General features: G+C 41.5%; 3 protein-coding genes across 6 annotated transcripts; 1 reads left to right on the top strand and 2 right to left on the bottom strand.

Annotated features, from left to right (window-relative positions):
• The first annotated feature begins 114 nt into the window (after positions 1-114).
• Positions 115-7,815, top strand: LOC112292539 (uncharacterized). 2 transcript variants are annotated; one of them, XM_090256454.1, is made up of 15 exons: positions 115-252; positions 1,003-1,520; positions 2,127-2,201; positions 2,566-2,673; positions 2,943-2,975; positions 3,283-3,372; positions 3,561-3,689; positions 3,897-4,037; positions 4,171-4,632; positions 4,967-5,101; positions 5,482-5,715; positions 5,899-6,177; positions 6,357-6,509; positions 6,677-7,006; positions 7,148-7,815. In XM_090256454.1, the coding sequence occupies exons 2-15, from the start codon at positions 1,332-1,334 to the stop codon at positions 7,340-7,342; spliced, it is 2,553 nt and encodes an 850-aa protein (XP_090112580.1). In that variant the 5' UTR covers positions 115-252; positions 1,003-1,331; the 3' UTR covers positions 7,343-7,815. The 2 variants fall into 2 exon arrangements, with proteins under 2 accessions (XP_090112580.1, XP_024396884.1); XM_024541116.3 differs by lacking the exon at positions 115-252 and having other exon boundaries at positions 302-1,520.
• Positions 7,816-12,126: 4,311 nt separating this feature from the next.
• LOC112292486 (receptor protein kinase TMK1) lies at positions 12,127-16,931 on the bottom strand. 2 transcript variants are annotated; one of them, XM_024541025.3, is made up of 3 exons: positions 14,310-16,931; positions 13,592-14,186; positions 12,127-13,443 (listed from the first exon to the last, which is right to left on the bottom strand). In XM_024541025.3, the coding sequence occupies exons 1-3, from the start codon at positions 16,122-16,124 to the stop codon at positions 12,923-12,925; spliced, it is 2,931 nt and encodes a 976-aa protein (XP_024396793.1). In that variant the 5' UTR covers positions 16,125-16,931; the 3' UTR covers positions 12,127-12,922. The 2 variants fall into 2 exon arrangements, with proteins under 2 accessions (XP_024396793.1, XP_024396794.1); XM_024541026.3 differs by having other exon boundaries at positions 12,127-13,433; positions 14,310-16,266.
• Positions 16,932-17,934: 1,003 nt separating this feature from the next.
• LOC112292487 (uncharacterized) lies at positions 17,935-21,941 on the bottom strand. Of its 2 annotated transcripts, none has more exons than XM_024541027.3 (5): positions 21,657-21,941; positions 21,122-21,412; positions 19,945-20,286; positions 19,396-19,625; positions 17,935-18,623 (listed from the first exon to the last, which is right to left on the bottom strand). In XM_024541027.3, exons 1-5 carry the CDS (start codon positions 21,805-21,807, stop codon positions 18,507-18,509), a joined length of 1,131 nt encoding a protein of 376 aa, XP_024396795.1. In that variant the 5' UTR covers positions 21,808-21,941; the 3' UTR covers positions 17,935-18,506. The 2 variants fall into 2 exon arrangements, with proteins under 2 accessions (XP_024396795.1, XP_024396796.1); XM_024541028.3 differs by having other exon boundaries at positions 19,945-20,280.
• Between the last annotated feature and the right edge of the window lie 650 nt (positions 21,942-22,591).

Raw genomic sequence — 22,591 nt, 5'->3', positions numbered from 1 at the left:
TAGCGAGCATGATTCAACGCCATGGCCCCATTCGAGTCTTGCGATGTGAATCACGCCATCAACATTCTCACTCGCACTCGCACGCTCAGTCCATTGCACACTCACACACAATGTGTAAGATCCCCCCACAAAGGAGGCAGGATGTGCCGGAGAAACAACCCACGCACGGCTGGGTGAAGTCGTAGTGGTAGTAGTAGTAGAAGCTATTGTGGTAGTTGGTGTAGATTGCCACCTGCACTTGAAACGCTCGGGGTACGGTACCACTCCGCACCACCTCACTTGCTGCGTGCTGGTGGCGTTGAGAATCCTTTCCTATCTCCCTTTTTTTTCTTCTGCCTCTGCTTCTCGTGGACTTTGCTGTGTTGGAGGTCTTTGAATTGGTGGAATTCTGAGTCGGGTTTAATTCTGTGTTGGGGGGATGATGAGATGCTTGAGCTTTGTGGTGGTAGCATATTCTCCCCACTGGGCAGAATTCTTGTTTCAGAATAGAATAAAATAATGCCAGTGGGTGATTACACTCTTGGATGATCGTTATCGCGGGTATTCAATTCCTAGCTCCACATTCATACTTGTGTGGTTGCCGAGTGTGAGGGAGGGCGCTCAAGAGCGTCACAAGATATTTCCGGGTTTTGTTGGGTTTGGGCTATTCGGGTCCGGATGGAGGGTTAGATCTGAAGTGGGTATCGAAGCGCAAGCTCGTGGGATTATCAAGTGGTGATTGTAGTGGTGTAGTGTTGAGTTTCTTGGAGGTGGGGTGAGGAGGACGTGCTTTTCTGGTCTTCATTTGAGAGTAGCGTTACTCTGAGATTTTTGCAGATGTAGCTTTGTGTCTTTTTCCAGGCGGTGGATTGTGTGATCTGGGGTTTGTGTAAAGGAGAGCCGAATTTCTGCTTTGTTTTTATTTTGTTTTAGAGTTTTAGAACTTTTTTTTTCCCGAGGTTTAATATTACCGATTACCTTGTGGAGGGTGATTATCTGATTTTGTGATTTCTTCGTACACAGTGTATTTCTTAGTACACTATTGCAGCAATGGAGAGATTGCAACCGGTTCAGCTGCTCGAGGACAGCTGCATCGTCTGGCATTGAGATCTCGCTGTTAGCACCCATTCTAGGAAAAGGTGAATTTCGGGCTTCTAAAGTGATGCCGCGTAATTGCTTGGAGGAAAAGATCCACTGAAATCGTGGAGTGCTCGGAGGCAGGGTTTACGAGTATCTAGATGCACATGTAAATGTGCGAGCTCGTGCTGGACTGAGGCTCGTTGTAACACCTTTTGTCTAGGTCAGACAAATCTATTTGGTCTCGAATAGTGGATGAAGGTAATCAGGTCACAATGGCGAAGAAGAAGCTGGTAGATGGGGTAGCTAAGGAAGCAAAGGACCTCTGGGAACATCTTCGTCATGAGAAGCCGGAGTTGCCCTATTTAATCCCCATCTTCCTCCTGGCGTGGATTTTGGAGCGCTGGCTAATATCCTTCTCCAATTGGGTTCCCGTGTTTGTTACCGTCTGGGTTACTCTTCAGGTAGGTTCTTCCAGATCCAGTGTTCTCAATCACCGTTGGTACTCTCAATCGATAAATTCATTTTTATAAAATTCAACGCTGTGTTAAAAACCTTTCGGCCTATTAGATTTCTTTTGGATTCACAGAATGGCAGAAGACGATGCCATTCCTGAGCTACGCTCGAAGCGAACGTATTCTCATCATGCTCGCCAGGCTATTTGCTTGAGTAGGGTAGCTACTGTCAATATTTAAATGGTGAATTTAGATGGTGTTGTCTAAGAAAGTGCGATAGTAGTCATCTATGTTCAATTTCGAATGCTAGTTAGAGTGACGAAAGATGATAGTTTTTCAATTCGAATTCGTTGCGGAGGCGTTCAAGGCATTGTCTCCTTACATAATTTCGATACTAAGTCGATTTTACAGAAGTTTGCGACAGCCCAATGATCTCAGTCCTGGACAATAGAATTCAGGAGAGTTCTATCGTAAAATACGTTTTTGCATGTCACTTGGTTTAAAATGGTTCAAGTAAGTCAAGTATTATCGGCACTGTTGAGATTGAAGCTGTGATATGACTGTAAAGTCGTGTTTTCAATGGGCATAGCCTCGATTTGCAATCAATGTGTGCAGTATGGAAAACACCGACGTGAACGTGAAGTGGAAGGCTTGAATAACCGATGGAGGCGGCATATACTTTGTAGTCAGGTTTGTTTGTACGGACTTCAGAACCAAGGTTTGACTGTCGTGTGCCTGTCCAAGTTATTTTCTCTTCCCTTCTGATTGATTCTTATGTGCCATTCACTTAAATTCATGGGTCTCAGGGGAAAAAAATAATAATGTGGGAGTTGGTGTGTGATTTGACATACCAGCTCATTATCAATTTCATTGAAATGTGTTAGTATGCTTGAGGTGTCTTATGTTACATGAATAGAGCGTGGTTGTGTCGATGATATTGTCTTGTTCTAAGAAATGCTTCAAGGACCATCCAATTCTATATGGAATAGTTATGCGAACCTGAATCCGTTCTAGATGTAACATCTTCATTTACAAAGTGTTTCTTTGGAGCCAGCCAAGTACACCTATTGAGCCCTGTGAATGGCTCAACAAGATGCTGATGAATGTTTGGCCTAACTTCATGGAGCCCAAGATTGTTCGGAGGCTTTCTCATATTGCTCAGGTTATCATCCATGGCCAAGTTGTTATAAGAAGTGTTGTTGCTGTTGCCATTGGACTCGAACTGCGGTGTGTCTGTTGTTATCAACTCACGTGAGTCCATCGTACTTTGTGGTACCATCGAGAATCAAATTAGCCTGTTCACTTTTGAAGGATCCTTTCACTTCCTTCGAACGCTGAGTCTTATTAGTTTGTTTTCAAACAAGTTCGAAGTATTGATTACTTACAATTCTTTATCTCGTGTGGGATCTTCGGGATGGCTGTGATGTGCAGAAACGGTTGGGAGAGAAAAAGCCAAAACTTATCGTAAGTTCTGACCAACATGGATATGTTCTTCCAATGCCTGTTCTGGTTTGTGGAGTGGATTAGGAAGCTCGGTTTGCACGGAATGTTCCATATTCCTGGCTGTTTCCACTTTTAATACCAGATTTTCAAGACGAAGAGAAAAATCATGGCTTGTTTATGTTTAGTTTCAGCAGCGGGTAGTTTTGCTCCTAGTAGGGTGCTAGTATTGATCTAGAGCATTGATTGTTCGTCTTGTCTAGTGGTGTTACTTGGGATGCAATGGAGCCGATACGGCCAGATAACTTATTGCATACTTTTTATTTTACAGTTAAGTATGGAAGTGGAGGAGTTTTCACTTGGAACAGCCCCCCCTATGTTTGGGCTTCAGGGGGCGTACTGGTCGATAGACGGCAAGCAGGTATTTTCTCATAATTGCTTCTCTTGAAGCTATGGGAGTAATTTATCGAAGTTCTATTTTAAGGAAAGGATTTTACATTGGAGCAACTGCATCTGAATATGTCACGTATTGTTTTTGTGCTTGCTAGTTCGTCATGCTTTTCGACCGCATACTATTTTCTGAGTTCATGTTCTGGTTTTATTTGACAGCCGGTGTTAAATATGGGTTTTGAGTGGGATACTACGGAGATGAGCGTGCTGATTTCCGCCAAATTGGGGGGACCTTTACGGGGGAAAACCGCTCGCATCGTCGTTAACAGTATCCATGTTAAGGGTGATGTATGTATTCATGATATATCCTGTGATTATATTCACACTAAATAATCTCAAATGAGTGATGTATGTAACGAATTAGACGTGTTATGAAGACACTTGATAATTTTTTCTGCAATTGCAAGTGAGAATTGATTTTCATTATAAGAGCACCTGAATTTTGTTACTCTTTCCGTAGGTGAGCTAACAACTTCACTGGGTTCTGATGTCCAGCTACGCTTACTACCTGTTCTGGATGGACAAGCTGTGCTCTTTTCGTTTGCAAATACCCCTGAAGTTAGGATAGGCTTGGTCTTCGGCAGTGGCGCTAATGCTATTCCTCAAACAGAGCTTCCTTTCATTTCATCTTGGCTGGTTAGTATATCGATATCTTAGTTTGTACGTCAGTTTTTGTGTTTTTATTGGAAGCAACAGAAAATGTATTCATTCCTTTGGTTCTAGAATAAGAGATTGTCTTGTTTCTAACACTGTGTCGAAATGGCAACAGGAGATGTTACTCGTTGATACGCTCACTCGTACAATGGTGGAGCCTCGGAGAAGAATCTTATGTCTGCCTGCCGTGGATCTGAAAAAAAAGGCAGTAGGGGGCATCTTCTCGGTGACAGTTGTTTCAGCTCGGAACTTGGCAAAACTTGATCACCGAGAATCTAGAAACTCTGGAAATGGAGCGGTGTCTAACGGTGATGGAAGTAACCATGCGAGTAGCAATGAGGGCAGCCTCGGCAGTAATGGATCTGTGAATAAAAAGTCTGAAAAATCCAGGTTTGTGGAGATTTCGTGTGAGGATTTGACTCGCAAGACAGGCATGCAAAGTGGTCCTTTTCTCCACGTGTGGAACGAGTCTTACGATATGGTCTTGCATGACAACCTGGGTACTGTACGCCTGAATGTGTATGAGCAAGGCCATAATAACGTGAATTATGACTTTCTTGGAAGCTGTGAGGTTAAGGTAAGTTCCCACCTCCTTTCAAAACCCTGTTAAATTAATTTATTTTTGTTTATAAATTGTCTTGCATTTGAACCAGAGACTTCGGCACTTTGACCTGTTTTTCTTGCCATGGCATATCTATGCAGAATTGAAATAGACATGCAGTCAGTGCATACTTTATATTTCCTTATGCCACAAAGTCTGATTGAATTCGATTGCACATCCACTAAGTGCTGCTTGTTTACTGGATGTGGTGTCAACACTGTAGAGGGTGAGGGGATGTATTGACATTTGACTGCATTTGTTTGTTCAAGATATAGCCACATGACTATGTTATGGGGTTTTCAATTGTCAGGTGAAGTATGTCGACGATGACTCCACTATCTTCTGGGCTGTGGGTCCAGCACAGAGTGTTCTCATTTCTCGAGTCCCGTGTTGCGGAAAAGAAGTCGAGCTGACGATCCCTCTTGAAAACGCGACCTCTGGAGAGGTACAGTTGGTTGGATTTTCTGCTTTGTTAAGTATCTTTGTTATAATTCATTGCCTTTGGTTTTAGTTCTCGCTCATGGTTTTATTCTACTTTGGACATATTTTCTATGAGGTATTTCTAAGGAATGGCTCTGCAAAGTGTGCTCAACCGCTTTGGAACGTGTTCGGATAGACAATTGTGTTACGTTGCAAATTTGGTGATTTGGGATTGTTAATTCATTTTTGTGTTAGATTAAGGCCGGGTTCTGAGCTTTTGTCTCTGCATTTATGTTCTCGAAACCACCTCTTGATTTGTCAATGAGCAGGAGCTCGCAAATTTTTGTGCAGACCACGAATGAAACCAACTCGTTTTGGCTAATTAGCTTAATTAATGTGTTGCAGCTGACCGTGAAGCTATTACTTAAGGAATGGCAATTTTCTGATGGCTCAAAAGCAGTGGCAAATTACAATCCTGCTCTTGTGATTCATGACCAGCAAAATGCGGTGGGTACTCAACCAGTTCAACCAACTTTTACTGGCAGAAAGCTCAAAATTTCTGCGATCGAAGGCCGAAATCTGGCTCCGATGGATAGGACTGGCAAAAGTGACCCTTATCTTAAGCTGTTTTATGGCAAGGTACGTGCATTTTGTTGGGTTTGGTCATGCCAAGTTTTCTAGCAAGGCATTATTGAAATCGCTGAATTTTGAACCCTTATACTGCAATTTCAGTGAGATATCTGTTCTGTTCAGAAGCATTGAGTTCAGAAATCTATGTCGGTTTTCTCTCAGGCACTGATTGGTTTCATATCCTTGCTACAGCTTATTCGCAAAACGAAGACCGTAAATCAGGACCTGAATCCTGTGTGGAATCAAGATTTTATATTTCAGGAAGTAAGCGGTGGAGAGTATCTTAAAATCAAGTGTTACGATGCTGACCGCTTTGGCGACGAGAATTTGGGAAATGCGCGAGTAAATTTGGAAGGAATCGAGGAGGGAGCCCCTAAAGATGTGTGGGTACCTTTGGAAAAGATTAATCAAGGAGAAATCCACCTTAGAATCGAAGTTGTTGCCTCTGAGTTATTGCAGAATCCTTCTACGGTAGGTTTCTTTACGCCTATTGTAATCCTTTTCTAGGGTTCTTTGACGCATTCTGGTCATCACTGCTGGTCACACGATGAGCATATTTTTATATTCTTCCGTCTCCTCCACACTAGTGTTTGTTACGTATTAATCGACGATGAAATTGACTTTGCCTCTTGTTATTTGGCTTCATGTAGAATGGTTCTGAGAATGGATCACATCCAACTGGAGATGGGTGCATGGTAGAGGTTGTCCTTGTTGAGGCTCGAGATCTTGTAGCAGCTAATTGGGGAGGAACCAGTGATCCTTATGTTAGTGTTCGTTACGGCCAAATCAAAAAACGTACCAAGGTAACGATTTCTTTCCTTAGTTTTCTCAAGACAATTGATGATTGCTCTTCTCCAATATGTTCGGATCTTTAAATTCATTTTATTGTATCCGTTTTCGTTGGTTTGACCTAATATGTTCTGAGTTTATGCTCAGTCTTTTATTCATGATATTCCTTTAATCTGTGCAGGTTGTCTACAAAACTTTAAATCCAGCCTGGGGCCAAACACTCGAATTTACGGATGATGGTAGTCCTTTAGTTCTTCATGTGAAAGACTACAATAACATTCTCCCCACCGTCAGCATAGGCCACTGTGAGGTAGATTATGATAAATTACCACCTAATCAGACGTTAGATCAATGGCTACCATTGCAAGGTGTAAACAAGGGCGAAATTCACTTTCAAGTGACTCGTAGAGTGCCCGAGAGGCATCTGAAGGCCGCTTCTGAAGAGCAGCCCAAGCTCATAGCGTCCTCGAACTTCAGTGGCAATGCGAGACTTCAGAGAAGTGCTGGCATGGTTTGTAATTTACTTCATATTTTCTTTTACTAAAGTGGGTTTTCATGGACTGAAAAGTGAGTTGCGTAGGCAGGGATAGTATAGTGCGAAACTAGTTGCAAATCTGAGTTTTGGTTGTCTTTTTTGAGTTGGCAATGGCAGGTACGGTCATTGATTCGGAAGGCGATGACTCTCGCTGAAGAAGAGGAGGAAATTGAATACATTCGACAGATGTTAGAAGAGTTAGAAGGTGCTGAAGAGGAGCGCGAGCTAACCGTTACACAGCTTCAGAAGGATCGTGATCTCTTAATCACTAAAGTGAAGGAGCTGGAGAAAGCCATGAGTGGATTTTTCTAAGCCTCAATTCCTCTGTAGATGGCAAATCGCACCATGACAAATTGGATTCATCCTGCTTTGAGTCACCTTGATCCAAAGCCTTCATGATCCACGCAATTTTGGTTTTGGTACAGCACATGTCCAATCCCTCCATTTTCCCAGAATTGCTTTCCTAGGTGCTGATGGTCGCGTTAGTTATCCTACTTCAAATCAACGTTTTCTTTCCTTGTGGAAGGACTCGCCACTTGTACAAATTTGGGTTAGCTTTGATTGCTCGACAGTCTGGCGCATGCTGTTACGATTCAGGAACTTCATTCAATACCTAGAGAGGTTCAGTTGAACAAGTCGCAGGAAGCAGAACTAATCAGGAAAGAGAGAGCGAACTGTCTAGTGATCCAAGCCTCGTTTGATCTTCATTAGTTCTGTCCACGGTGTTTTGCAACACCACCCACATAAAAATCTTTCAATCAGTCCCTTGCGCACTGTTTATTGTACTCTCTGTATATTCATTTCATGCTTCCATTGATGGACGTACTCACTGATCAAGCAACTTGTTATTCCTTCTTCAACTGCCGGATGACTGAAATGCAACCGACATTCAATAATGATAAAAATAAATGCCTACCATAAGGAGTTAGCTTTGTAAATGCGAGATGAATTGGTGCAAGTACAACCATGAGTGAGTTGTGTCAATTTATGATCTGTATTCAACTACATTATTAACAATGTTAAGTTATTTTTTACATGCTTGTAGTGTGATTGTCGGGGTTTCTCATGCATATGGAACTGTTTTTATCAATAAGAATAATCTTTGAGTTCAAACATTTACACCTGAGGTGTGTATCATCATTTTCAAATGTGGATGTCTTGCTATGAAGTGGATCAAAGAACCACAACTCATGAAAACAATACCACTTGTTGCTTACATATGTTAGCATAATCATTGATAATCACATTTGCAATTGTATCTAACTGACTTCGAGTTGGTACCAACTATATTAAATTCTTTTTGTAAACAAGATAGGTTTATCTGTGCTCATTGTTAACATATTCTAGAGTTGATTGTAACAAATTATAGATTCTGCAATGTTATTATTTTGTATCATCTAAGTCCAATTTTCAAAATTTAAATAATTTTCTTTACAATGAATTTTGGTTTTTACATTATCTGATTTGTGTTGGTTTATGAATTATTTATTTCATCCTTAAGTTCTTGTAGTATTTTATTATGAAATTTATTGGTGTACTGAGCTAAAGAACGTTTTAAATACAAATACATTTATTGTCAATTTGTGACACTTACTAAATGATTCTACTAATTTAATCTATGATCAAAAAGAATTTTGCAATTTCTATGTGCTTATATTATTTCTATGCAATATTTCTATGCAATTTCTATGCACAATTATTAGTGCGTTTATACTTATGCTCCTATTTTTTTTAAATAATAACTTACAAAATAAATTTTTTATAAGAAAATTTAAAATTAAGATAAAATGGTCTTTTGGGTTGTGTTAGTATAATTGTACAAAATCTTCTATTGTAATCTATATAATCATTAATTTATCTTTTAATACATATTATCATACATTCTAAACATATGAAATATCAAATTTGTATGAACTAGTGCATTTCTGTATATTAGTGATTAACCAATATTGTTAGTTGTTATAATTAATAGCATGGTTTAGATCATTTTTAGTCTTGTCAATTACTGTTGCAGTTGTTTTTCTTCTTGTGGTATTTGAACTATCTTGTAGCTTTCCATGATGATTGTACTATATGCCATTTTTTGACATATTTTATTTGGATATCTATTCCTTGACTATAATTTTTATGTATTTATTAGTTTATATTATAAAACATTAGGTTCAATAATTAATAATTAGATAATTTAAATAAGATTTAAAATATTAAAAAATTGTTTTTTTTAAATTTATAATTTAATAAAGTAATTAAAAATTTGCACAAGTTGATAATTATTTATTCTTTTTTAAAACTTAAGTATTTAGGTAATTTAGATCATTTAATTTATACTAAATATTCTAAATTAATATTTTATTTTAAATGTTTATGTATACAATTATCTTTGTATATTTTATAATCTGTGTAGAAATAATTTTGTAGTGTAAATATTAGTACTAGACAAAATATAGGTGCAAATATGAAAGCAATTGAAGACATTAAAATTCACAAAACATAATTATAATTTAGTTTTACAACCATTTATTAAATCACTTATTTATAGACATTATAAAAATGATTTGTTTAGTTATGCTAACTTTTTAATAAAAAGCTTCAAATATCAAAAGTAATTATACTCTTGTATGACTAAAGTACTAAAAACATGCTTTGTATAAATTTTATAATTACAATTTTAAGTTAATAAAATTAAAATTAATATTTTTTTATAATTCTATTTTAATTTATAATATAATATCTTTAAGAATTAATTTAATCTTTATATATATATATATATATATATATATATATGATAGATGTTCTAGAAATAGAAATTCTTACAACCAATAAAAAAAGAATATAATTATATATAATGAGCTATAATTAGGAATTTATTTAAAAAAAACCATAGTTAAATGATATCATATGCCATGAATGATTTAAAAGATAATAAATATAAAAAATTGATTAGGTACAAATGATAGGATTTGTATACAAGTTTTTCAACCTATCTCATAATTACCACATGGTGCAAGTTTTTGTAAAATTTGAATATCATGAATTTGAGACTACTGCAAAATTGCAATGCTAAAAAAGAACTTATACAAAATTACTGTATCCCATGTGCAATACAAACAAATTATTATTTTAAAAAAGAAAAAAGAAATGAAATTGTTGGACTAATCTAAGAAAATTTCCCAACTACTCTTGCAATTGTTTAAACTATCATCCATAGATTAAGCTACATTTGAAAAAAAAACACTCAATAATTGCCATACAGCTTAGAAGGTCTTTATACTTTGGAGACAAAGTGAGGGGCCACAACTTTGAAATCCTTTGATTGACTGAGATATATAAGTGTATGGAAATTAGCCAATCAAAAGAATTAAGAGTTTTGGCCTCTCACCTCTCCCCTAAGTACAGAGACGTTCTCAGCACAATTGAACGTTTTACTTACACTTTTGCATTTCTTGCCATAAAAACCCATTCACATAGTAAATCCTATCACATTAGTGACAGAACTGGCTTGTCAAAAATGAAGGTAGTATTACAATATTGCCTTTTTCCGTGCAGTGTAGAAGGCAGTCAATAGTCACTGACTCTTTATTGCATTAAATCACCCACTTGGTTGAAGTGCAATCAGCTTAGATGTGAACAAGTTCAGACCCATTTCCCACTACTCCAGAAACAGTGGGTGCTCTCACTCTTGTAACCCTATAAACAGGGGCAAAACTCACTTCTGAACACAATTGTTCCACATTCAGTCACAGTATAGATCATGTGAAGCATAGGTAGGAACAAGAAATGAATGAGTAAATGAATGGAAATGCATTATGGAAAAGGGAGAGAATATAAACGCAGGATTCAGAAACAGAAAACATAAATGCTGGAAAGGGGCACACAGCCTGGAATCTGCAAGAGTCATGCATGGAGGTGGTGGGGGAGTGTGTGTACTGTGGGGGCAATTCTCATACCGATACAGTTGAGCACCTACCGGGAGGCGTCAACTGGGGAGATCTGCAGAAAAAAGGGCCCTGCAGCCCTGTCAAATTTTGCAGGGGTTGGAGACCCGCCTGCATCACCTACTTACTGAATGTGTTGTAGCCACATCCACATCCTTGTGGAGTAGAATGGGAGTGGAGTGGAGGGGAGAGGAGGAGAAGGGAGGTTAGGGTTCCAGTACTTACATGCTGGAGCATCTAGGCTTGTCCTCGTGCCTGGCAAGGAGCATGGGATGAGATGGCTGCATCTGTTGGGGTGTCAGGATTCCATCACAATCATCTTTCTGACCCCCCCCCCCCCCCCCACAACGCCCAAACTGGTACAAAACCCTTTATAAGGAAAGAAGAAGAATTCATAAAATAAATAAAACAGAATTGCTCGTTGTGTATATCAGAATGCAACCTTAATTTGGGTTCATCAGGGACAAGGGGGGGGGACACAGATTCATACCTGCAACTGCGGCTTTTTTTCTTTCTTACAGCAGCCTTGTGTGTGTCGAGGATGTCAATCACAATCAACCCCATTATAGTTGATTCGAAGCCAACACCAAAAAACACAGGAAGGAATGGTTCAAGGGCTTCTCTCCTGATTATTCTGTGAAATGTGCTGAATAGTTGCCACTCTATTGATCTGGCAACTAGATAGACTTGCTTGGAACGGCTTCAGGAGCTGATGATAAACTGGTCGTTTCTTTCATAACTTGCCCAGATTTAGATGCTAAACAACCCCTTGCAGATGACCCCAAATTCAGGTGCTAGAGATTAAATCTCTTAGCTAGCTCACTGCAGATAATCGGCTCACCTTGAAACTACAGTGGCATGCAGAATTTGTACAACTATAAATGTGAGATTGCACACACAAATTTTAATCGGCAAGATGATGCATATGACCTCTTGAGGAGCAATCGTTTTGAAACTCTTCATACTCAGGATTGGATCTACAGTTGTCTTCTCAAATGTAACACTTCTGGGAGTTGGTACTTGTTATTACAATTTTGTTTTTTTGTTGTCAAATAAGATAAAATTGTTAGCATAGAGAGCAAATGAATTTCTTTTCACCTCAGTTATGAAGCAAATTGGATACAGAGAAGAAGTGGATCTGGGTATTCTGGTGGATACGTATTCTGTAGTATGCAATTTTGAATTTTATTCCATCTTTTTTTTTTAACAGCCACGTAAAACTGCAATTTAAGATATCCTAAAACAAAGAAAAAGGTTACTTTTATGTGTTTTCCTGAGACTAACATTTAAGGAGGGAGAGGGGTACAACGGTATCAACTAGAGAGTGTATATATACAAAGTGTTCGGAAGTTGCCAAAACCGAGGGCTCCCCGAAATGCATCACTGTGAACATTAGACAATTACATGGTTGTATCGCCTTCGTTAAGTGCCAGGGTACCCGCGAAAAAACCTGGCTGATTTGAGCCTTCATCAGCAGACCTAACTCCTGAACGAGGTCTAGGACGACGAATAAGGTTGTGGTCCTGTCAATGGGATTTATTTTCATTCCATCCCACGTTCTCCGAGCATATCAGTCGACGTGGGGACCTGTAAGTTTTTGCTAGGCGTTGGAGGTCTGTGGTTGGTCTGCGGATCCTATGAGCCGTCGCGTAGCGGAAGCAAGGGACTGGAAAAAATTTAGGTGAATTCAGCTAAGATCCTTTGCTTTCCCATAATCAACTGGCAGTCCGTCGCTATGTCTCGATTGTTGCTCCGGATTTTACTGCTTTTAGTTTTTTATTTAAGAGAATACATTGAGTTTCCTCCCTAATAATTCAATCTTGAATCACCGGTTCGCAAAATTAGCTCGGCTGATTTTGCACTAATTGCCGGTTCTCCACATTCGTTCATCGGAAAGCACTTGTCGGTACAAGGGAGGGGGCAATCCAAGATTTGAATACGGAGGAGAAGAACTGCATTATCGACCATCTGTCGAGGTGAAGGAGTCTGCAAAGCCCACTGGTCGAACAGGAATACTACCCTTCGTGTCGTCTAAGCGTTGGCTCATAGTTGAATCGCCTTCGTACTCCTGCCACTGCTTCAAAGCTTGGGGTAGAGAGAGCTCCAAGTCTTCACTAGAATTACATGCCCCATCGTGTCCATGGAACGTGGGCTTCCATTGCTCCACTAACGGCGTGAGCACGCTAACTGCATAGCTCATGTCAGGACGTGAGCTTGGCTCACGAGAAGTGCAGTAGCCTGCAAGCTCTGCAACAGTGCAGATGGTCTTGTAAGTGTCGTCGTCCCCTGCGTCGATGGTAGGGTCAACCGCGGAACGGAGATTATCCTTGTTCACGTGCATCATACGCTGAAACCACGTCACCAGATGCACGTTCTCCTCTGCCTGAGTCTCATCTAGAGCTCGACGACCTGTTATAAGCTCCATCAAAACTACCCCGAAACTGAAAACGTCCGCCTTGGTCGTAACTCTGCCAGTAACTACGCTTGGAAGGAGTGAGGAAAATGTTAGAGTCAGTAACGTATCAGCAAAAAAAAAAATGTAAATGCGTACGCTAATGAACTACTATGCGAAGTTAACATTGCATTTCCGGCAAGGACCAAATCTCAAAATGGCCTCATGAGTTACCTGCATATTCAGGAGCCAAGTAACCAAACGTTCCTGCTAGCCTCGTCTCCACAGAGTAATTTCCTTCTGGAGCTAGTTTGACTAGACCAAAGTCCGACACTTTTGCTCGGAAGTCTTCCGTTAATAGTATATTCGAAGGTTTCAAATCCCTGTGAATGAAGCTCCTGTGCGCTAAATTATGGAGATATTCCAAACCTCGAGCTACATCCAGACCAATGCTCAATCTCATCATCCAGGAAAGCGGCTTCTCTTGCAACTGCCGATATTCAAAGAGATGCTGAGCTAGTGTGCCCTGCGGCATGTACTCATAAACGAGAAGCCTTTCATTGCCATTCGCACAATAACCTAACAGACCCACTAGATGCCGATGTTTCACTTTTGTCAAGACTGTAATTTCCGATTGAAATTCACACAAGCCTTTGTTGCTGACTACACCTGCTTGCATTCTTTTCACGGCAATTTGTGTCCCATCTTGGAGTTCTCCTCTGTAAACTACCCCAAACCCTCCCCGACCGAGGATATTGTCCTCCGAAAAGTTGTTTGTGACCGCCCTAAGCACTTCGATAGACATGAACATGTTGCCCTGCTCCAAAGCCTTTTCGCACATTCACAATACCACACTTCAGTCCAACCTGCCAGTGCAGATCTCTTCTAAATCCAATAGAATTTCCAAGATTTCCAATGCAGAAAACTGTGAGATCTTTTCAAGATAAATCACCTGATGGTCAACTGAAGGGCTGCTGCTTTGGAGACTATCCCCTGCGCCACTCAAAGTTCCATATGAGCTCACAGTAGCTTGATGACTAGCGCTGCTGTTGTTACTCTCCATAACCTTCAAATCGCGATCGGATCCGGAGTCCACTCGAGGATATACAGACATCCCATTCACAGCTTGTAATTTCTTCTTCTTCCTTTTCACCAAAAAGAAGATTATAATGGCAGCAGCCACGGCCGTTACTATCCCAGCAGCGACCACTACTACAACCAATACTACAGACATGGATTTGTGCGAGATCGGCCCTGCAGTTGTTCCGTTTCCGGAGGGTGGGATCACTCCGGCAGGGGTGGGATTCGCACCCGGAGTTGGTGCAGTCGGGGTTTGCGGAGCTGGTGGAGTTCCAGCAACTGGGGGTTGCATTGCCCCCACAATGAGAGGATTGCCGGCATATTTAAATGTTACACTTGAGGGAAACAGAGGCAAGGGAGCGGATAGATTGTTATCACTGACATCCACGCTTGTGAGGGATGGAATCTTGGTCAACTCTGAAGGAACCGTCCCAGTGAGGGCGTTTGTAGCCAGATTTAAAGACCTCAAGTAGGTCAAATTGCCAAGAGACGGCGAGATAGTGCCCGTCAGTTTGTAATTCGGAAGAGTGATTGAAACAATTTCACCAGAAGTTGGATCGCAGGCAACACCAATCCACGGTCCTGTACAAGGATCTGGACCAACCCATGATACAGCCACTTGTTGAGGGTATCCTGCTGCTTCCAAGAAGTCTAACAGATAGTTCACTTTGGCCGAACATGGCACTCCTGCTGCGCCGCAGAAGGTGTCAGCATCAGAATTGGTCAACACACCGGGCTGGAAAGCAGGAGATTCACCCGAAAGATGGTTGTTTTTCATCAGGCATTCGGATAAAGAAGGAATGCTGGCAAGACCAGGTGGTAGCCTTCCTACGAGCTGGTTGTCGTTGATGCGGAGACTTGTCAGACCCGCGGCGCCTTCCAGCCCAGCCGGCACCGGACCAGTCATTTTGTTAACGTGCACCCACAGGATTCGAGCGCCGGTCATGCCACCAATGGCGGCGATGCTGCCATTCATACCCTGATTGTTAAGTTTGAGAGTTGTTATGCTGGATTTCTGGAAAGAGTCAGGGATTCCACCCTCAAGCCGATTGTAAGCGGCCTCCAGCGTCTTGAGGGCCGGCATGGTGCCAAGAAAGGAAGGAAGAGGACCTGTGACGCTAGCATTGGTAACGGCGAGCACGGAAAGAGTGCTCAAAGACGCAATGCTCTCCGGGATAGACCAGCCATCTGGTGAATTCAAGTCTACGTTGTTTTCAACGTGAAGCTCAATGATGGAGGTCAAGCCGTCGAAAATATCGGGAGGAATGGATGTGAAGCTGTTGTCATCAAGATAAGCGTACTGCAACCGGGACAGCCCAGCGAGAGAGGGCATGGCTCCGGTGAAGAAATTGAGGTTGAGTTCAAGATACTCAAGGGACGAAAGACTGTTCAGTTTGGGAGTAACTGTACCCGTCAGCCCCAGTTCCCGTACTCGAAGCTGCACCACATTTCCAGCTGCGTCGCATTTAACCATCTTTGCATTCCACAAACACGGATTGGGATCCGTCCATCCAAGCACATCGCTGTTCGTTATGCCTGCCTTAAACTCCAATAACACTGCTCTATCTCCAGCTGGATCCCCTGCTACCATACCTCCCAAGAACGTCGCTACCAATACCACTCTCCAAAGGCAAGCAACGGCCCGCCTAAACTTACCTCCTGCCATAGCTTTCACAAAAGATTCCATGTGTCACGCACATGAATTGCTTAAAGCTTCAACAACCTCAGCAACCATCGCAGACGCTGCGGATCATGACACCACAACTCATCAGCACCCTCACGATTGATGGGACACACACCGCCCTCATCAACACTACCTTTCCGAAGGATCCTCCCATCTATTCCAACACACAACACCCATATACCCAAACTCACTCCACACAAAACAAATAAACAAACAAACAAAAAGAAAGAAAGCACCAGAATCATAACCTAAAATACCCACTCGAAACCAACACCCATTTACAATTATCACCCAGCTCCTCCCTACTTTAACCCCACCTACGACCCACTACAACCTACATATCGCCCAGTCTCTCTTTTCCACCTGTCTCGAGTATCAAACTAAAAATAAAGCCTTTTACAAAGGTGGCTCTTAACATGCAGAAAGAGAAACCTAGAAGACACTACTACTACTACTACTACTACTACGTATGGAAGAAGGAGAGGGCAATGCTGAACCACAACCCCGAACGGCTACCAGAAGCGTGAGGGAGAAGAAGCAGAGAGTGAAGAAGGAAGGATGAGACAGCTGGGGTAGCTACAGAGGAAAGAGGGAGACAACAGATGAGAGGAGAGGAGAGAAGAGAAGAGGGGGTTGCAATGACATGTATGAAAAGGAAAGAGGAGGAGGAGGAGGAGCTGATGCCATCAAGACTCACTTACTTACTCCCCCCCCCCACTTCCTCTTCCCCTTCCTAAAGACAGAGAGAGAGAAAGAGAAGAGGGGGGCGAGGAAGACGACACTGTCAGACAGACAGACTGTGAGTGTGTGTGGGAGAGTGTGTGTGTCCAGGGCTAACTAGACTGCTGCTGCTGCGAGCAGGGCAGGCGAGAGAGCCTGGCCTGACTGACAGACTGAAACAATTCATCCAAGATACATCCATCTAGTTATTCATTCATCCATGCTCCCTGTGTGCGGTCACCGGCCCCCCGCGCCTCACCCACACTTCGTCTCTGTCGTTGATATCGACCATGCGGCTTAGGGCTGGGGTGTGCCGCGGTCTTCCACACCCGCGCCTTTCGGGGCACAGTTTTTATGTGGGTCGTGAGACCGTGCGGAGAGGACGGGGGTGGGGTGTAACCGTGAGAGGGAGGGGTTGTCAGTTGTCCAGTGTTGCCAGGCAAAGCGTGTGTTTCTTTGCCACCACGGTTTTTTGCTGTTGCCACCGCCACCTGGTCGATATATTATTTAACCGAAATTTGTGTGGGATTGCGGTGGCACTGGCAGTACCTTTTTTCTTTTTCTTCTGAAAAAAAAAGAGACTTAAACTGAAATAACACATACGTTGTTGGAATATTAATCTTACTTAAGACAATGAATACATTTATAATGTTGCATTAGGAATAATACAAGACATACCTTTTTTTTTTTTTTTTTTTTTTTTTTGTGAAGGTGATAACTTGTAATGATATGTAAAATCTATAATTTAACAAGTTCAAGGAAAAAATGAGTAATATGTACAACATGAGGTTTAAAAATTATAAAATAATGTTAGTATTGATAATACGCCTTTAAATTAAAGTAAATAAACTTATGACTATTTACATTGATCTAAATGATTTTATAAAATAAGCGGCATAGAAATTAACAGAAATCAAATTTTTAATTTTCAATTTGAAAAATATAGATAAGCATATTCTTTTAAAAAATAAAATATAAATTCATTAGACAAGATTTGATATTACTATCAAGCAATTGGGTTTAAATTTTAAATTGGGTTTTTTAAAATTGTGACTAAGACAAATTCAAACGATTTCATACACTGCTCTGCGACTTCAGGAGGTCAAGAATAAGTTAAGAGTAATCAAGGATTTAAAAGTTCACACAAATGTTAAATGATCAGCAGATACATTCCAGGTAATAACTATGTCTGGAACTTCAGCTTTATACATGCCAAGACCACACAGCCCAAACCAAGCTTGCTAAGCTCACATTGTCTATGCAGAAATGTCTTGTTTTAAGTAAACCAAAGTATAAGCAACAACCTTAACATATATGTGTCCACATACTACATGGCACACACAATCGTATTAGTTGGTGTAAAGAAGATAATAGAATCGTGCATGAGAAAGACGTCATATGAATAGCTCACAAGATCCCAAAGCTGGTGGAAACCATGAGGTACAATATCTACTTGACACACTAAGCACTGTTCCACTCCTGAAGTTCTGAACATTTCAGCCACCTAATTTTTTCAACCTTTTATCCTAATATTCAACAGTATTTACAAAAGATCTTCACAGAAAAGATGCATGCAAGAGATGCAAAAAAGATACCTGTTTTCGCATCATTACCTTCCAAATAACTCACACAAATAAGCACGTGAAGATCAGGAAGTGACCCAGTTTAATAGCGGTCAAACGAGTCATTGAGATAGGAGCCGGAGCGCAGAACGGGCACCCGCCGGCGACCTGACAATGCTTCCTTCAAGCGAGCTAGTTGCAGTACAAGTTGACCAATTTTCTGCAATTCGAAAACACGAAACTGGTTAACTTCGACCAAAATGTTGTCATGACATAATAGATGTACTCATGGTGTAGTTTTAAAGCATCTGATAGATGTTCAAGGCAATGCCAAAATCAAGAATTCCCGACGAGTATCAGTAACTAAAGAATATTGACCTACAATATAGCTCCAAATAACTCATACTCTGTCTTAGAACCTGCGTCGGTTGTAAGAGCTTCAAGCTGTGTCGACAATGAGAGTGTTGTACTTTACATACAAGATGTACCGTCACACTCCAAGATCATGGAGTGTGACGGTAACCCTGAACAATACTTATACCTGTCCAACTTTCTAACCCTGAGTGAAGGGAATGAGCAAAGGTATATACTTCATCAGTTTCAAAGTGCAGGGAACTATATTGCACACAGGACTTCATAATATGCAGATGGCTAATCTATGACAAATTGAAGCTTTGAATTGTGGAGCACTCAGGAGATTGGTTCCGCGCTTTGTACAGAAGTACAAGAGGAACTCAGCAACCAGTGAGGCAGCGGCCAGTCATGCATCAAATTTATGCAAGATGATAGAGTATGATTTGCATATGAAACGTTCATGAGACGTTATATCTAGCTGATCTACAGCAAAGGGAATAAAGCTAACCCTAGAAATTTATCATTAACGATAAGGCTAATTGCAGGATAAGAAACTTATCACCAATGGTAAGAAAAGTGGTTGCCCTGAAAATTTATCCAAATCAAGATGATGAGAAAAACGAAATCAAAGAACATACCTCTTCTTTTGCGATGAGACGTAAACGAAGCTGGTGATTTTGACGTCGTTCATACTGCCATCGATGACCCAGGATAACAAGGCCCATCACAGCCGCAGCTAAGGCAAAGGACCAATATGTGCTCGCTTGTCGACCGTGCACTGGTTTATTCCACCAGGTTTCAACAGCATGCTCATCTTCAAGGGCAGATGCTGAGCTCTCTTTACTTGAAACCCCAATCTTATTCATATCTATCAGATAACACAGATCAGAAAAATAGAAAATAAAAATGAATAAAAGCATCTAACTAAGAGCTCTAGAGAGATGATATGGATCTATCATAACTAGGTTGGATTTATCCACATGCAAAGGATTGAAGTGGCGAAGCAGAAATTCTAGAGTGAGCAATTATTTCACTCAAATCTAAACTGGGATACTGCCTCGAACTTCAGTATTGTTGAATATGATTCTATCTCGAGCCTTAAATACTAATTTGAGTCCAGAGACCTCCTCATAACTTAAAAAAATTCTAGATAACAACAACAAAGCTGACACGTGCCAAAATCTCACCAGCAACTGAGTCTGGAGATATGAAAGCCGAGTGTGCCAAGAGCATCTCATGCTCTACAGCTGCTAATGTATCTGGCTCCACTTCTATAGAACACCCACGCTGAGAAGTATCATCACCGCCAATGACACGACCTACCATCTCATCACTGAGACTAAGCCGAAACGAATTGTCCCGACTGACAATGGTTGGAGAGGATGGAGCAGACATGCATGAACCTAATAATGGACCTACTTGATGTAATTCACGTTCCATCCTGGCCTTGATCTCTGGAGCAAATACGTCTGGATTGCTTGTACTTCCAAGTTCACTACCTTCGAATTCTAGAAGCTGATTCCCTGCGCCTAAAAACACAACATAGTTAGGTCCTTCATTTCCATTACCATCAAAGACGGGATAGCCACATGAGATAGATCCGAGGATTTAACTAGTGAATTACTGGTCATCAGTGAGGCTTGGACCCAACCTCATGTAGCGCAATCACCTGATGAGCTGTACTTTTTCTCTCGGTTGCTGACTTTAATGCGAATGAAGCATATGAGGTTCGGCCAGTAAGTTGAAAAAATTCTCAGCCAATTCATTATTAGGTTCATTCCATAACTTAACCAATTCAGCGTAATGGCCTGGTAAAGCTTCAGCCACCATATAAACCCTAATTTTTTCCATGCTTGCCTAAATTCCGGTTTCTTGAATTCATTACTGGATACTTCAAAGCATCTCAAAATACTCAAAAGGGCACTAGAATTGATGCAATACTTCTTCTGCCTTAATTGCAATGAACGTTTACAGTTTAGAAGTTTAGGATTCGTTTTAAGCTCCTTTTGCATTCAAATATAAACTTCAACGTTGATAAGCCCCCTCACCAAAACATTCCATCTCTGAACTGCAGAAATGAATGCGAGAGGAGCTAAAAACTAGGGCAGAGATGAAGGTTAGTGTGTGGTTGATAAGCTCCCTTTTAAAACTCCATAAAATTAAGACCCAACTACGAAAAAGAAGCAAAAACTTATCAGCTTCGAATGGCCAAAATGAAGGATGGAGTAGTTTAGCCGACCTGTGTGCCTCGGCTCTGGACAATATCGCGGCAGTAAAAACGAAGAAGAAAAAGAAATACAACCCAATCGTGAACAACATGCTCGAGATAAAAAGCAAATTCAAGATGATGATGGTTAAACCGACCTGGAGGCCTCGGCTCCATCCAATCCAATTTGGATAATTCATGAAGTTGCGTAGTACAGCTGTCGGGCATCAGAATGCCACGCGAAAAATCGAGCTCCTCAACCTGTTTTCTCTTTGCATCCTCCACGGTAAAGGAATCATCGGACGGCGCCTCAGATGGCACCCCAGTAGGTTTCATCACATCAAACTGCTCCACTTCACCGACACCAAGAAACTCCAAGGGCAGGGAGGGAGTGGATGGGTTACAAAGGAAATAACCAGAGCCTACACCCGAATCTACAGTCCCTATCCCTGCATCAACCCCAATCACCCAAGTTTCGCTCAACCTAGAGACCCACAAAATCACACAACCTCTCCTCAGAAACCTCCCTCCTAAAAGAAAACCTCTGCACGAACCACACCATCACAAATCCACCGCATTCTCCCCTTCAAACGCAAAACCAAAAAAGAAAAAGAAACACGCCGTCCACAATCCCACAAACCCACAACGAAGAAAAAAAAAATCTTTTTAAAAACCAGGAGTACGATCAGTTACCATCATGAGCACCCTCTTCACCGCCTCCCTCCGCACCTCTCTCAACCGCCCCATCAGCACCCGCATCGCTAGAACTGGACGCCGAAGAGGGGTGAGAAGAAAGCCCTTCACTCACAAGCTCCCAGTCGTTGCCGCTGGCTGTGTCGCTCATGGCTGCAGCGACAAAATCTCACTGCCACTCACAAAAAATTACGTCGAATTCTGCCGCGCAACAGCGTCGACGACCCAAATCGAGCAAGAGATGCGGAGTCACACAGAAGAATCCCAAGACACAGAGTAACCCACACCCCACAAGACAACGGCAACGGCAAGGGCAAGCAAGGCAAGGCGAGGGAGCCAGAGCCAGGGATTTGCTCTGAACACGTAATCCCACAGGGCAGGGCTGGAATCTAGGAGCATGCTCTACCCTTTCTTGGGGGTGAGGTTGCGTTCACACAGGCGGTGAGGTTACGTTCACACAGGCGGTGGAGGCCCAACCCCACCCCCGTAGCACGGAGTTCATGGATCATGAGGAGTCCCGGTGCCTCGTCATCCATTGCCACGTCGGATGGGTCACCCTGGCCGAAAGAATCGGTAAAGTGCCTAGTTGGCACCACGCGGCATCTCATCTTTTTCCGCTCCCCTCGTTCCCAGGGTCTCATGGTAATCCCCCCACCTTTCCTTTCCTTTCTCTTTCCCTTTGCTTTTCTCATTTAGTCTTGCTCTTCTCATTTCATGTTCCCTTCATTATTCGGAATTCATTATAGTGGAGTCTGTTTTTTTTTTTCTTTTCATTTGGTTGTTTTATGGGGTGATTTTTTGATGATATATTCATTAGAGTAGTGTGATTAAACAACCAACCATGAGGTGAAGATTTGGTAGTCTTTTTTAACAAGTTTCATTCTTCACAACTTGACAAACTTTATTGTTTTTGGATTCTTTTCTTTTCATAGAAG

The sequence above is a fragment of the Physcomitrium patens genome, chromosome 15 (genome assembly GCF_059467195.1).
Source record: "Physcomitrium patens ecotype Gransden chromosome 15, ASM5946719v1, whole genome shotgun sequence".
NCBI classification, from domain to species: domain Eukaryota; kingdom Viridiplantae; phylum Streptophyta; class Bryopsida; order Funariales; family Funariaceae; genus Physcomitrium; species Physcomitrium patens.
Note: the sequence above shows the minus strand (reverse complement) of the source record. Positions and strands in the feature narration are given on the sequence as shown.